The 14,268-nt window shown below is 52.8% G+C and overlaps 1 protein-coding gene across 1 annotated transcript; it reads right to left on the bottom strand.

Moving 5' to 3' along the window:
• Window positions 1-250: 250 nt before the first annotated feature.
• CIBAR2 (CBY1 interacting BAR domain containing 2) lies at window positions 251-11,928 on the bottom strand. Its single transcript, XM_063113190.1, has 9 exons — window positions 11,909-11,928; window positions 9,865-10,099; window positions 8,759-8,827; window positions 8,573-8,674; window positions 8,396-8,401; window positions 6,329-6,433; window positions 2,751-2,864; window positions 1,274-1,375; window positions 251-367 (listed from the first exon to the last, which is right to left on the bottom strand). Exons 1-9 carry the CDS (start codon window positions 11,926-11,928, stop codon window positions 251-253), a joined length of 870 nt encoding a protein of 289 aa, XP_062969260.1.
• Between the last annotated feature and the right edge of the window lie 2,340 nt (window positions 11,929-14,268).

Here is a 14,268-nt window from a genome sequence, read left to right as displayed (position 1 = left end):
AGCAAAAGAGACAGAGCAGGAATGAGGTTGAGATTCACACAGCATTTATTGAAAACCTACTAGTGCCAGGCACCATGCCAGGCACATCGATCCTCAGAGCAACCTGTGAGGTGAGTGATGCGGTGTCCATTGTACAGATGAGGAAACTGAGACTCGGAGGATACATGACTGGCCCAAGGGTACCCAGCAAAGCCCACCTGAGGACCCAGGGCCAGCCGCAGCTCTTCTGACCATCACGGGGATTCTCTTCCTACTTATGGAGTCCCTGCCCCTGTCCTGTGAGATCCTCTACCAGGGCCTCCTCGCTTGAGTCGTCCTCACTCACCTCCTCCTCTTTTCTCTGGCTCTGAACGGTGCTCTGAGCACTCTAAATGATGACAATAATAATAGCAATAATAAAAACCACAGCAACAATATCAATAATAACAGCAGTGATGAGCCTTAAGTGTCCTCCGTGCGACAGCCAGAGTTGTAAGAGCTTGGTGTACATTGTCCATCTAACAGCACAACCCTGTGACGAGGCTGCTGTTATCAGCCTCTTCGAAGGTGAGGTTTCTAAGGCACAGAGAGGCTAAGAGACTTTCCCAAGATCACACAGCTGGGAGCATGAGTGTGGACCAAGATGGTCTGACTGGGGGGCTTTTCTTCCTCTACTGACTTTAGAGAGAGTCACCCTGAAAGCCATGAGATGTTCCCCACACACCCACACCCACACGGCGGGCTGGCTCCCCACCTCACCCCCCACTCACTGGGACCAACCCTGCCCTGACTGGCAGGAAGCTATTTATCCTACTTGGATGAACACTTGAGGCTTTCCCTGTAGAAATATCAATGTGTTTGATGATGGGCGATGCTGGGGCCATAGAGTAACATGTAGTAAATGCACCTTATTCCTTTTCTAACATCTGAGAAATTCTGAATTCTGGAACCCATGGGCCCATGGATTGGGACAGGTGTGGACCTGCCTGGAGCCCTCTGTCCCCCAAGTGGAAACACCTCAGAATGCCTCTGGAGGGTGCTTGGAACACATGGCAGCCCCGGGGGGCACTGTATGGCTGGCACGGGCACCGCACTGGCTGACGGCCTTTCTTGGTTCTGTTTCAAGGCAAAATTCCAGGTCGACCCTCCATACTCCCCACATCGCCACCTCCTCTTGTTTCAAATTCAAGTTCGCAGATGGCCTCTCCTCTGATCTCTGGGATCACTACCATCTGTCCTCCCCCCGCCACTTCACTTCATCACAGGTTCAACCCTCATCCACCCAAGTGCTCACCTGGCTGGCGAATGACCACGGGACAGATGCAGAGGGGTTGGTATTAGTGAGTGGCCGAGTGTCGTGATGCCCATAAACTCCTCTCATCTTGTCTCTAAAATCCTGCCAAGGAGAGACCAGGGCGGGTTGGATCCAATCAGAAAACACAGCAGGGGGTAGGATAGGAATGAAAGGTGGTGGGACAAGAAGGTCCATCGATAGCTAACACCAGTGGAACCCATGTCCTAACTGGAGCTTCCTGTTTGTCATTCCACGTAACCTACAGCAGCCCTGTAAGTGGGCATTATCGCATGTTATACATGGGAAAACTGAGGCCCAGAGAGGCTAGGTAACAGGTCCATAGACACACGGGAAAATAGCTAGATTAGAGATTGCCCTCGCCCCTAAAAGAATATTGTAGAGATGAGGGAATTCACAAGAGCCCATCTGATCTCTATTTAACCTCATGTGGTGGTTTTAAAGCTTATCCTCAAATTCCCTGACAATTCTCCTGTTGGCAGCTAGAATTGAACTCCCCTGCCCTTGAATATGGGCTGGCCGTAGTGATTCACTTCTGACAGACAGAACGTGGCCGAAGGCACAATGAGTTACCCCTGAGTTTAGGTCATACCAGACATAGATTTTCCACTGTGTCTCAGCCAGTGCTTGGAACAGCTGCCCTGCTATGAGGAAGGCCAAGCCATATGGAGGCCGTGGTGGACATTCGGGCTGTAGACCCCACCGGGGACCCAGAGAGGGCAGGCTTTGTGGGGTTGCAGCTCATGCAGTCACCCAGGGCCCCACACTCAGAAGGACCCTGTGGTGGGTTTAAAGCTCTGCCGTTACTGTCCTGAAAGCCTAAGTAATTGTCGGATGAAGGGCCCCACGTTTTCCTTTTGCACTGGGCCTGAAAATCCTGTGACCTGTCCCGTACCCAGATGACAGCAAGGATCATCTCCCAGACATGAGCGAGGAAACCTTTTAAACGATTCCAGTCCCAACCACTGACAAACTGCAGCAGCGTGAAAGACCCCACCTGAGAACTGCCCTCTGAGCCTTGTCACCTCCCAAACCACCAAAGATCACTATGATAAGCAATTGTGGTTTTATAACACTGGGTTTGAGGCAGGGTGTTATCGACAACTCAGACAGCTCATTCTAGAGTTTCATCAGATCCGATGGAGATAATAAGCACTTTGTCCTATATCAAAACTATACCGAGCACCACCCAAGAGACACCTGTTATGGTTGTTGTTCGTGGTTTGTTTTTAAACACCCTGGTGACGAGGAACATGTTGATTTTGCAGATAGCGTTTGGAAAAATTCTGCACCTTTAGGTTTGATACCGGGGGTAGATATTTAAAACAGTCCATCCGAATGAGTCTTCAGAGTTAGAAAAATCACAAAATGTTGCCAACAAAAACTGCTTCTATCAAGACAGAACCGAAATCAAATTTCACCCCACAGCACCTCATAGAAAATGGGGCACGTGACCTACCTGCAGATCTCTCTCCAGGTCGTAGTTCTCCAGGGTCTGGAAGGCGCTGGAATACACCTCCACCGCCTTGGCATGGAAGACCATCTCAATGGTTACAAAGTCCGAAAAAATTTTCTATGGGGAGAGGAGCCCAAAGCACATAAGCACCCCAGTGAGAAAACCAGGGCTGGGGTAAGCTCAAAAGGACAGATGGGAGCAGGGGCGAGCAGGGGTCGTAGTCCATGCAGGGACAGGTCCTAGGCGGGGAACCTCAATATGTCATTTTTACTTATTTTTGTTCAACCAGATCCTGTTACCTTCTTTTTAAAAAAAAAAAAAAAAAATGACCAGTAAGGGGATCTTAACCCTTGATTTGGTGTTGTCAGCACCACGCTCTCCCAGGTGAGCCACAGGCCGGCCCTCAGATCCTGTTCCCTTCTTTCCCATCCCCCTCTTCCTCCTTGAGAAAACGTCCAGAAGTTTCTTGTTTCTCGTGTACCCGCCCCCCGTTTCTTCTCTCTTTCTCCTCCATGCTGATCCTTGCTTTTTTCCAGTTAACAATCAGTCCAGGAGACCTTTCCACAGGAAGCTTCCTTGTTCACTTCTGTCTGCTGTACATCCGCACAGTGCCCCTCCGTGTGGACAGACCCATCATCCATGGGACAGTCCCAGCACCTGGACACTTGGATTGTTCTTGGTCTTCTGCTGTAACAAACAACACGGTCCTAGAGACCCTCACACATGTGTCCTTTCATTCATGGACTACTGTAGCTGTGGGATGAGTCCCAGGAGTGGAACCTCAGGGTCCTGGTCACACATACTCATGCCTCTGATCAGAGTTGCCCATGTGTCCTGCACAGCATGTCACCAGGAATGGGTGAAACAGGTTCCTCAGTGAACACTTTCCAAGCATCCTTTCCTTTCTCACTCCAAGGACAGGTGTTTCCGGGCTGAGGGCTGCAAAACCTTCAGCTGCTGCCATCCAGGCTGTGGGTGGATCTTCTGGGGAAGGAGGGGGAGGGGCAGCTGGTGGACACTGTTCAGTCCACAGCCTGATGGGGCCAGCTTGTCACAACACGATTGGTGATCGTAATGGTAGCTTCTCTCGATCAGATGACTTGTCTCAGCTACACAAGCTCTCACAGGGCTCCTACTGCATGTCAGGCCCAGCCATGGCCTTACTGGGGGATGGGTGGCCCTAGCGGAGGCTTCTATTTGGCTTTGGCCCCAGCGGGACAGCGGCTTAGTGCTGGGAGAGGAGCCTGCAGTTTGGAAACACCCAGTTCACAGACCATGGGAAGTGCCCCACCCCCAGCCTGGAAAAGACAAAGGGAGGGGGCCCAAGGTTGTGGAGGAAATACCTGCCTCCCACCCCTTCCCCTCTTTTCCCGGGATGCTGCGTGGGGCAGTAACAGCTGCCAAACCAACAGGCCAGGGTTCAAGGCCTTGCTCTGACATTTGCTGGCACATGTCCCTAGGGAAATGACTTATCCGCCCAAGCCTCAGTTTATTTCTGCGTGCAGTGGAGATAAGAGTAGTCCCAGTTCACAGAGGCCTTTGAGAGTCAGCAGCTTTCAGACGGTGCTCCTCACCCTAGCCCCAGCCCCAGCCTCAGCCTCAGCTGGAAGCCAGGCCCACCTCAGGCCCACCACATCAGAGACCCCAGGTGCACACTTAGGTGACAGAGCCCGTGTGGCACTCACCTTATTTTACAGGAACCAGAGAACTAGTTTGTAAATAAAATCATTTTGTTGGAAATGCAACCTAAAGCCAGCATTATGGTTAAATTACAGATGTTCCTCAACTCACAACGAGGTTACAGCCAGATAAACCCATCACAGGTCCAGGAAGAGGTACTGAATACCTATCACTTTCGCACCATCGTAAAGTCAAAAAATCGTTAAGTCAAACCTGCATGAGTTGGGGGCCATCTGTAATTAGCTCATGTTCTTGTTTTTCTCTCTTTTAAAATTTGGAGGGCTTTCCTAGGGATGGTTTGGATACGTGTGCCTTACAAATTTAATCCCAGAGTTTGTAAGCATACCTGTATAAAACTGCACGCTTCTGCTGGCCCCTGGCCTGGAAGCTGTGGCAGTGTGTACACTCTCATAGGCACCCCCCATGAGCCCTGCACACGTCAGAGGCTTAATAATGTCTGTTGATCTATTTAGGTCCCACCTGCCACGTAGACAGCTTGACCACCAACTGTCACTGTTTCAACCATATGGGCATTCATTCATTCATTCACTCATTCATTCATTCCACAAATATTTACTGAGTCCCCACTAAGTGCCAGGCCCTGGGCTTGGTGGCCAGGATCTAGTAGGGGACACGAGGGGCAGGGGGTCTGCCCTGTGATGATGACACACAGTGTGTTTTTCATGGGGTTCTCTACTGCCTGGTGTAAAGCACACATTATGCCATCGATCACATGGGCTGTCCGTCTCCCCCAAGGGCGTCAACTCCATGAGCACAGGGACCTTGCTTGACTGGATGTGGCGTCCCCAGCATCAGGCAATGTGCCTGGCACATAGTAGGTGTGTATTCAACATCTGTTACATTAATAAGCAAATTAAATATATAATGAATCTGTCCCCCTGGGACAGCAGCCCCCAGAGGGAGCAGAGCAGAGTGTATTAACAATGAGCCTGACCCATCTGGGGTCCAGGTGAATCTCTTCAAGGAATAAGGTTGGAGCCAAGTCTGTATGAGAAGGCGTTAACTCAGTGCAGAACGAGAGCAGAGACTTCCCGGCAGAGGGCACAGCCTGTGCAAAGGCCCTGAGGTAGGAAAGGGCTTGGCACACTTGAGTGTAGAGTGTCATGCAACATGAGGCTACAGGGTCGGGCTGGGGCTTCAAGAGCCCTGGAAGGATTTTGGCCTTTATCCTTAGAACAAGGGAAGCCACCAGAGGGTGTTAAGCCCAGGAACGACAAATTGGGTCTGCTTTAAAAGGCAGAAGCTCCTGGGGCTGCAATTTGGAAAGTGTACGAGAGGGGGGTCCAGCATGGGGGTGGGGATCTCTGTGATCAGCTTGTCCTGAAAGACCCTAACTCCCTGAGACCCTCTTGCAAGAGCTGGGCTCTAGGCCCAGGATTCTGTCGCTCTGGAGTGGGGTCTGGGTGGAAAGAGGAAGGCACCCACATCCGCCCCACTGCGCCTCAGCATGGCTCGTTCAGAGGAAGGCGTTGGAGCTTCAAGGAGGAAGGAGGAAGTCAGGGCAATCCTGTGGGTCACTGGGCGAAAAGGGAGAGCAGGAGTGGGGAGCGTGTATTGGGGGGACAGTCTGTCAAGTTCTCCTCCTGGAAGGGAGCTACGCCCAGGGCCACCGAGCGGCTTCTGGGCAGCCAGCTGTGTCGGGACAGCTGCCCTCGGCAGCCGGCCTCTTACCCCCTGTGGCCAGGATTAACTGTCCCGGGAACCCGAGAGCTGTGTGGGCACAAGTTCACACACGTGCGCTCACACACGCTAGCAGATGCTCACACAGACACACATCCACTTGCACACACTCACACACACGCACACAGATACGTGCACAGAGACACACACACACACAAGGCAGCCCAGAGTGCTTCCAACATGAGACTGACTGCCACTACCTGGAGGTCCTTCAGCTTCTGCTTCTGGAAGGCGTCCACTGTCTCCTCCAGCTGGTGGGTGGTGCGGCTGGCGTCCACTGAGGCCCTCTGCACGCTGGTCTCTGCCTGGCCCCAGGGACACAAGATGTGGAAAGTGTCACAGGGATGGTCTGGCCCTTAGACATCATTCTGATCATCCTCAGTCCCTGCACCCTTCTCTTGGGCCAGCTCTCCTGCTTCACGGTGCCTCTCACCAATTTGGTCATAGAAGGAATGGCTGAGTAGGACCATGGCTGACGGGGCAATCGCTGGAGTTGGACAGACCTGCTTGCTAGCTGTGTGACCTCAGGCAACCCACTTAACCTCTCTGAGCCTTGATTTTCTTGCCTGTGAACAGGAGATAGTAATAAGACCTGCTTTGCAGGCTTGTTTTAAGAACAGTGGGCACCCGCTGAGCTATTATCATAACAGGTGCTCCAATTCATTGATAAGTATTCTTGCACACGGAACAGTTTTAGGTAACTAACTCATTCATTCCTTTAATTGGCATCTATAGAAGCCACCTCCACGCCAAGCCCAGAACATGAAGAGCCTGGATTTTAGAGTCAGGTGACGCTGGAGCTGAGTTCTGATTTGCCACTTAAGTACCTATGTGACCCTGAGCAAGTCACTTTAAGTGACTCCATTTCCTCTTCTTTAAAATGTGGCCTTAATACCAACTTCATGTTTGTGAAACACCTGGCCCAGGTTGGAGGTAAGGGAGAGCCAGGGACTGGCATCCAGGAAGACCCCAGTAAAGAAGGGATTTCTGTTGTTATACAAACAAATCGCTGACCAAAGTGGTGGGTGACCAAAGCGGGAGCTGGGGTAGAATTTGGAGGTGTTCTTGCAGGTTGAAACCCTACGCTGATCTAGATCAGGATTCCTTGCCCCTGGCGCTAGGGTCCTGTGCATTGTGAGATGTTTAGCGGCACCCCCAGCCTGTTCCCACTAGATGCCACGTGGTGGGGAGGACAATGGCCCCCAAAGATGTCTCCACCCCTATCCTGGGATATGTCACCTCCCATGGCAAAGGGAAGTTGAGGTGGCAGATGGAATTAAGGTTGCTAATCAGCTGACTTTGAGATGGGGAGATTATCCTGGATGGTCTGGTAAACCTACTGTAATAGCAAGGGTCCTTAACAGTGGAAGAGGGAGGTGGGCGGAGAAGAGTCAGAGACAGAGCTGTGGCTACGGAAGGAAGGCGCACGCTGCTGCTGAAGATGAGGACGGCACTGCAAGCCAAGGAAAGCAGGCAGCCTCCAGAAGCAGGAAAAGGCAAAGCAAGAGATTCCCCTGGAAATTCCAGAGGGAAACAGCCCTGCCCACACTTCAATGCCACCCATGTTGGACTTCTGGCCTCCAGAACCATAAGGCACTGTGTTTGTGGTGTTTTAGCCACTAAGCCCATGGTCATTTGTTACTGCAGCAGTAGGAACCTAACTCATGTCAGTAGCACCCTCCAATCATGACAACCAAAAATGTGTCCAGATAGTGCCAAATGCCCTGGGGGTCAAGATGGCACCTAGGTGAGAACCACAGGCTTGGATCCATTAAGGGGAACTCTTGGATGAGGTCACTCACTCAGTTACAAATATGGCAGGAATGACCTTCCACCAACCCCAACCCCATCCCCCAACCCCCTTGACATCTTTGCCAGCAGGCGGGACAGACGGTTCCATGGAGAGTGTGCTGGTTCCCCTCTACCTGCTATGCACTGTGACTCTCTCTGAGCCTCAGTTTCCTCATCTAGACAATGGGGACGATGCTGAAGTGCCCACTCCATGTGAGCAATAAATAGGTAACCCTGAAAAAGAAGCCAAGGCCCAAAGAGGGGAGGGACTCACTGCATAGTGTCGGCAATGGGACAGAGCCCAGCTCTCCTGAACCCCAGCAGCTGCCTTCTCTGAATCTCTGACTCTCTCATCCTGAACTCAGGGCCCCCCACACATCTGCTTCTGTCCAGGTAAAGCTCACCTGGTCACTTTGTGAAGTCATGTGTTACCTGTGTACAATTCTGCCTGCCCCAGATAGATATGGGGCACTCACCTGGGACTGGAAAAGGTGATGTTAAGGAACCAGGCTAAGCCCAAGTAGCCCCGCTGGAATGGTCCACCCCTGCACAGCTCCTGCCTGGAGGGCCGGGGGCAGAGAAACCTTGGGGGCACCTGTGACGAGTGGCTGCCATGGCCCAGCGGCCCCAGCCCAACTTCTGGGGAAGGATACGATCATTTGCCGATCTGAGGGTGACTTCTGCCTCAGTTTCTCCAGCTTTTCCAGCTGTTTGATCTCATTGTTTTGGATGTGTTTGAATTTCTTGATCTCAGCCTGAAGAAAAGAGAAGAGCTATTTCCTGCAGATCCCACCAGGTAAGACCCGGAGGCCGCCCACCCCCAAGAGCCCCTGGCTCACCCGAGTCTGCTTTATCTGTGTCCCATAGAACTTCAGGGGGCTGATGACCTTGGTCTCCAGCCTCTCGACCTGGAGGAACACGTGGGACATGGAGAGAATCAGAGCCAGGGAGGAGCTGCCCCACCTCCAGCCTGCATTTCTAAAGCGCCGTCTGCATCCCCAGAGCTGCACATTCGGGGCTGTGCAACATTTCTTTCAGGAGACTTGCAGTTGTAAATCCTTTCTCTGTCCCTTTGAGATGTCAGCAAACCTCTTTTAAAAATGGAATAAGCCCCTTGCCAGTTTTACTTAAGGACCAGGGAGCCGTCTCTTTGAAGTGTAAACATCAAGGAAAACAGCGTCCTCTCCGTGTCTCCGTGGGAGGTCAGCCCAGGCACCTGGCTCCGAGCTCTGAGTACCTGCTTGTCCTAGAGCTGTGAGTTTTATTTTCCCTCTAGATAAAGACGATTAGCTAGCACACGTGGCCACCCAGTTACCACGTGAAACTAGGATGTGCCGTGAGAGAAACAGAGCTGCCAAAGCCTGTTGCTTGAGGACTGTTCGCAACTGTCTTGAGAACACGTGTGTGTCGGGCTGTTATCTACTTGGTTGTGTAAAAGGGCGACATGTCTGCCCCTCTTTGTGACCTGGTTATCACATTGCCTGCAACATGCAGTGCTGTCCAGTCCAACGCTTATTCAATAGTAAAGCTGTTTCATCTTTTCCACAATTCGCAGAGAGGACTTTTCTGAGTTGGCAGGAGATTTCTGTTTTGAATTATCTCCCTAACGCCCTGCAGCCTCCTTGCCCCCAACTTCTCCTCCCCTCTCCAAGATTACCGTCCCTTCTCCAGCCCGTGTGGGCCCTGGGATGTGCCTCCTGCCAGGAATTCCTGGAGCCCACAGAGGTAGCTCCCAGGACTGGCTTCCTGGGTCTCCTGGCCTCGTCCAGCTCAGCAAAGCCTCCCTGGCTCTCAATCCTGTAAACAGAGGTGTGACCCCAGGGAGGGAGTGTCCACCCTCCAGGGACACTTTCGGAGACACACATGAGCAATTCCAGCCCCCAGACCTGCCCTGGGCAGTGGGCGGGTCCCCCGGGCATCCCAGGCCAGGGCCGACCCCACTCACCTCAGCCTGCCGATAGTCCTGCACTTTGGCCAGGTGCTCAGCCAAGTCCCTCATGGTGGCCCGCAGCTCGGGGTTCTCAGTGTTGGCAAAGTCAATGAGCTGCTTGACCAGCTGGTCCGCCTTGTCCCGCAGCCGGGCCGTCTTACGCGTATAGGCGGCCAGCAGCGAGCAGAACTGCCCGAAGTACTTCTCGGCATTGGTCACTGTGTTCTCCATCACCCTCACCCCGCTGTCCCTGGAGAGGCAGGGAATGAGCGGTCACTCTGGGCAAGGACACTGCAGCGTGGTCATGCCAGGAGCAGATACTGTCACAATCATGGGAGCCACCACCACCCAGCCTTCTCCTATATGGGAGGACGGGCCAGGTACCTGGTCCTCAGGGTGGCACTGAAGGACACAGCGCTGGGCTCATCAAGGCAGGTGAGGGAGACCTGCCTGGGCTAGTCAGTGATGGGGCAGGAATGCAGGTGGGCTTGGCGCCAAACCTGGGCCCTCTGAAGGGGCTTTTCTCTTCCTAGCTGAGTCATTCTTTACTCCGCAATCCCAAGCTGCTAGGGCCCTGCCCTCTGAAATTCCCCTGTGCACCTTTCCCCCACGCTGCCCAAATTCTCTCCCTTCTCTGAACCATGAAACCTTTTTTTTCCCCTTAGTTTATGAGCTTTTGGGGGACAGTTTTAGATTTAAAGAAAATCTGAGTGGAAAGTACAGAGAGATTGCACATACCCTCCCCACCCAAGTTTCCCCAGCATTGGTGTGGTCTGTTTGGTACAATCGATGAGCTGGTATTGACACATTGTTATCAACTAAAGTCCATAGTTTACAGGAAGGTTCACGCTGGTGCTGCACATTCTGTGGGTTTTGACACATGCACGATGTCACGTGTCCACCATCCCAGCAGCATACGGAATAGTTTCACTGCCCTAAACACCCTCTGTGCTCCACCCGCTCCTCCTCTGCCCCTGCCCTCCCCTGAGCTTTTGGGGTGCACTTCTTGCACAGCATCAGTCACCTCACGGCACACATGGTGTCTTGAGCCCTCCACATCTCGGGGTGGGAGCTGCCAACCCATGTGTGTGTTCCTAGCCTGGCGCCCACCCACAGGAGGTGACAGTGTGTGACACGCTGCATTGAGTTCCCCAAGACAGCGAGGGAAGCACGGCCTCAGTATCTGCCCTCCCTCCTGGGCCCTCTGTGCCCTCTCCTTGTCCCTCATCCCCAGCTTGTCACTGTCCCTGCTTCTCTCCCTTTCCCTCCAATCCCATCCTAAAAGCTGGGAACTCTCTGAGGAGCAGCCCCTTGTCCTCCTCCTAACAAATCCTAACTCATGCAGCACTTCACAGTTTGCAAAACACGGTAGGGATTATCCCATAAGTACGATACCGTTATCATCACCATTTTAAAATTTAGTAAACTGAGGCCCAGAGAGGTGAAGTTCTTGCTGAAGGTCACACGGCTGGCTGCAGTCTCTGTTCCTCCAGCTGTGTCCAGCATCGCCTGGGCACAAGGTAAGCATGCATTTTCCCAGGCCGCCCTCCAGGTTTGTGAACCAGAATCTCTGTGAGCGAGCCCAGGAAACTGCATTTTTAAAGAAGCACATTGGGTGGTCTGGAGGTACCCTGGAGTTTGCGACCCTCAGAGGAACCAGGCGTGCAAACCGCCAGGGAAGGGCAGGTGAGCTGGGAGAGCAGTGACGCAGTCGGGGGCGGTAGCATGGGCAGTGGCTCCACAGGGGGGCTTGAGGCATGAAGGGGGTTTCCCGGGTGGATGTGAATGAAGGATGGAGGGAAGGGACCCAGTGACTCTGCTACCCCACAGCTGTGAGCAATACTGCTGGAGAAGCAGAGACAAGATTCTGGAAGCCTCCGTGGTCCCAAGCCCTGTCTTCCCTTAACCTTGAGGTGGGGGTGGTGTGGGAAGGAGAGCTCACCTTAACCCCAACCCCACCAAGCAGTCCCCACTGCCCTCATCTTTCCTGGTGCCTCAGGCAGGCCCCCAAAACCCCACCTCCATCTCCCTCCTGGACCGGCCAGCCAGAGCCACTCACCTGGAGAGAACAATGTTCATTGTGACCGGAGATGCCAGCCGTCCTGATCTTGGGGAATAAGGACAGAGCCCCAGAGGTCCTGCAGGCCCAGGGGTAGCCAAGCAGGGCTGGACGCAGCTGTGTGGTCCGGGCTCAAGGGACGCCACCACCTGGTTGCCAGGCAACATGCACACCCACAGCAGGCCCTGGGAGGAGCTGCTGCTGGTTGCCTGGGCAACCCTTCCCAGGCCAGCCTTCCCGATGGGGTTAGGAGGCCCCACACAGCATTGGCTCAGGGACACATGCCACTCAGAGAAGGGGGACCCAAAGAGGCCCCCACCCTTCCTTTGAAGATGGAGGTTCTTGTGAAAGCAGTCAGTGGTTGGGGTTCACCAGGGTAGGTAACAGGGAGAGGATTTAGGTCAGTTTGCCTGGACTCAGCCCCAGGCTCAGCCATGTTTGTGGTCCCCCACACTGGGACTCCTTTGCCCCATGCCTGCCGCAGCCTTCCCCAGGGATCTGGGCTCAGGTGGGCAGGGCCCAGGAGATCTGATTGCTCAGGAGGGGTGAGGTGAAAAAGCACAGAACAAATTTGGGGGGTCCTGAGGCCTTGCATGAGAATGGAGGGGGCAGGGCAAGGGACCAGCTCAAAGGAGCATCTTTAATGTTTTTATCATAATTTTATTGTTTTTCCACCTTACTATAAAAATAGTATCCGCTCTTTGTTAGAAAATTAAGAAAATAAAGATAATACAAAAAGAAGACACATAAAAGCATATATAAAACTGTACTAGCTCAAGGACAATACGTTTCACTAATTGTAAGATTTGTGTATTTCAATGCATATACATTTTACTTAAAAGAAAAATTTAAAAAGCAACAATAAAATCAAGGGGTTAGGGTGGGAAGAGGGCAGAGCGCTGACGAAGCAAGAATGGGAGAATGTTGGTGACTTGCTGCTAGGTGACTTATGACACCGTTTTCTTTACTTTGTATATATTTGCAGGTTTTCATAATGGAGAAGGGTTTTTTTTTGTTGTTGTTGTTGTTGTTTTCACCATATATAAAAGCAAGGGCTTTAGGGTCAGCTAAACATAGGTTCGAATCCCAGACCCCAGCTCTGCTGTGTGACCGTGGGCAAGTCACCTGACCTCTCTGGGCTTCAGTCTTCTCCCCTGTCAAATGCGATTGTGACAATACCTAATTAGGAGAAATAAGTCCCTGGTTTGGGGTGAAGGCGCAGGGACAGGGGCCAGGCACTCATTAAATTTCTGTTCTCAGCTCGCTTCACTCTTTGGGGCTGTGCTGGGTGGAATAGTGTCCCCCAAAATGCCTGTCCCCCACAACCTCAGGATGTCACCTTTATTTGGAAATGGCTCTTTGCAGATGTAGTTAGCTAAGATGACTCATACTGGACTAGGGTGGGCCCTGATCCCATGACTGGTGTCCTTATAAGAAGAGGAAGCAGAGACACACAGGGAAGGTGGCCATTAACCGCAGAGCAGAGGCTGGAGCCATGAAGCTGTGAGCCGAGGGACACCCAGGATTTGGGCAACACCAAGTGCAGGAGAGGCAGGGAGAATCCCCCCTAGAGCCTACAGAGGGAACACAGCCCCGCAGACACCTTGATTTGGGACTTCTGGCTTCCAAACTGTAAGGAACAAAAATTCTGTTGTTTTAAGCACCCCCACAAAATCAATAGGGTGCTTGGTTTTGGCAGCCGCAGGACATTAGTATGGGGTACAAAGAGAGCAAACCTTCGCACAGCTCCCCTGCAAATGTGGGGGGTCCTGACGCTGTCACTGCTTTTTAGCTCCTCTGCACAGAGTCTCCCCGGAGCCCTCTGACTTCACACCTGCCGCCTCTCCTCTCCCTCACCCCGACACTTCCCCCTTGCCACCTTCTCCAGACGCTCTGCTGACATTGGCTGTTGTCAGTCCTAAGGGTGTGCGAACTTCCCAACTAAAAGATCAGCTCCCGGAGAGAAGGGAGCCTGACACCTTTAACCATCCCCCTGATGAACTAATTCCCTCACGTGCCACCCTCGTGGAGAGTCTTCTCTGTGTCTTGTGAGCCAGTTCCTTGCAATAAACCTCTTCATATGTCCGATTGGTTCTGTTTCCTTGGAGACCCCACCTCTCCTGGAGACTGCCTGGCCATTTCATGTTCTGCCTCCAAGGCGGGTGGGGACTGTGCCACAGCCGACGGCCACCCGAGGGCAGCAGAGACCATCCTAACGGGGAATTTCTGCCCGAGGAGGGTGGAGGAGGCTGGGCGACTCCCGAAGGAAACCCCAGAGAGGAAGCACGTTCCAGAAAAAACCTGCCTAACAAAGGGTGGGAGAAAGAGAAGACGGTCAGAGAGGAAGGGCGAACGTTTAA

Source organism: Cynocephalus volans, chromosome 10 (genome assembly GCF_027409185.1).
Source record: "Cynocephalus volans isolate mCynVol1 chromosome 10, mCynVol1.pri, whole genome shotgun sequence".
In the NCBI taxonomy this organism is placed as follows: Eukaryota; Metazoa; Chordata; class Mammalia; order Dermoptera; family Cynocephalidae; genus Cynocephalus; species Cynocephalus volans.
The sequence above is the reverse complement of the archived record's forward strand: the minus strand, read 5'-3'. Positions and strand labels throughout refer to the sequence as shown.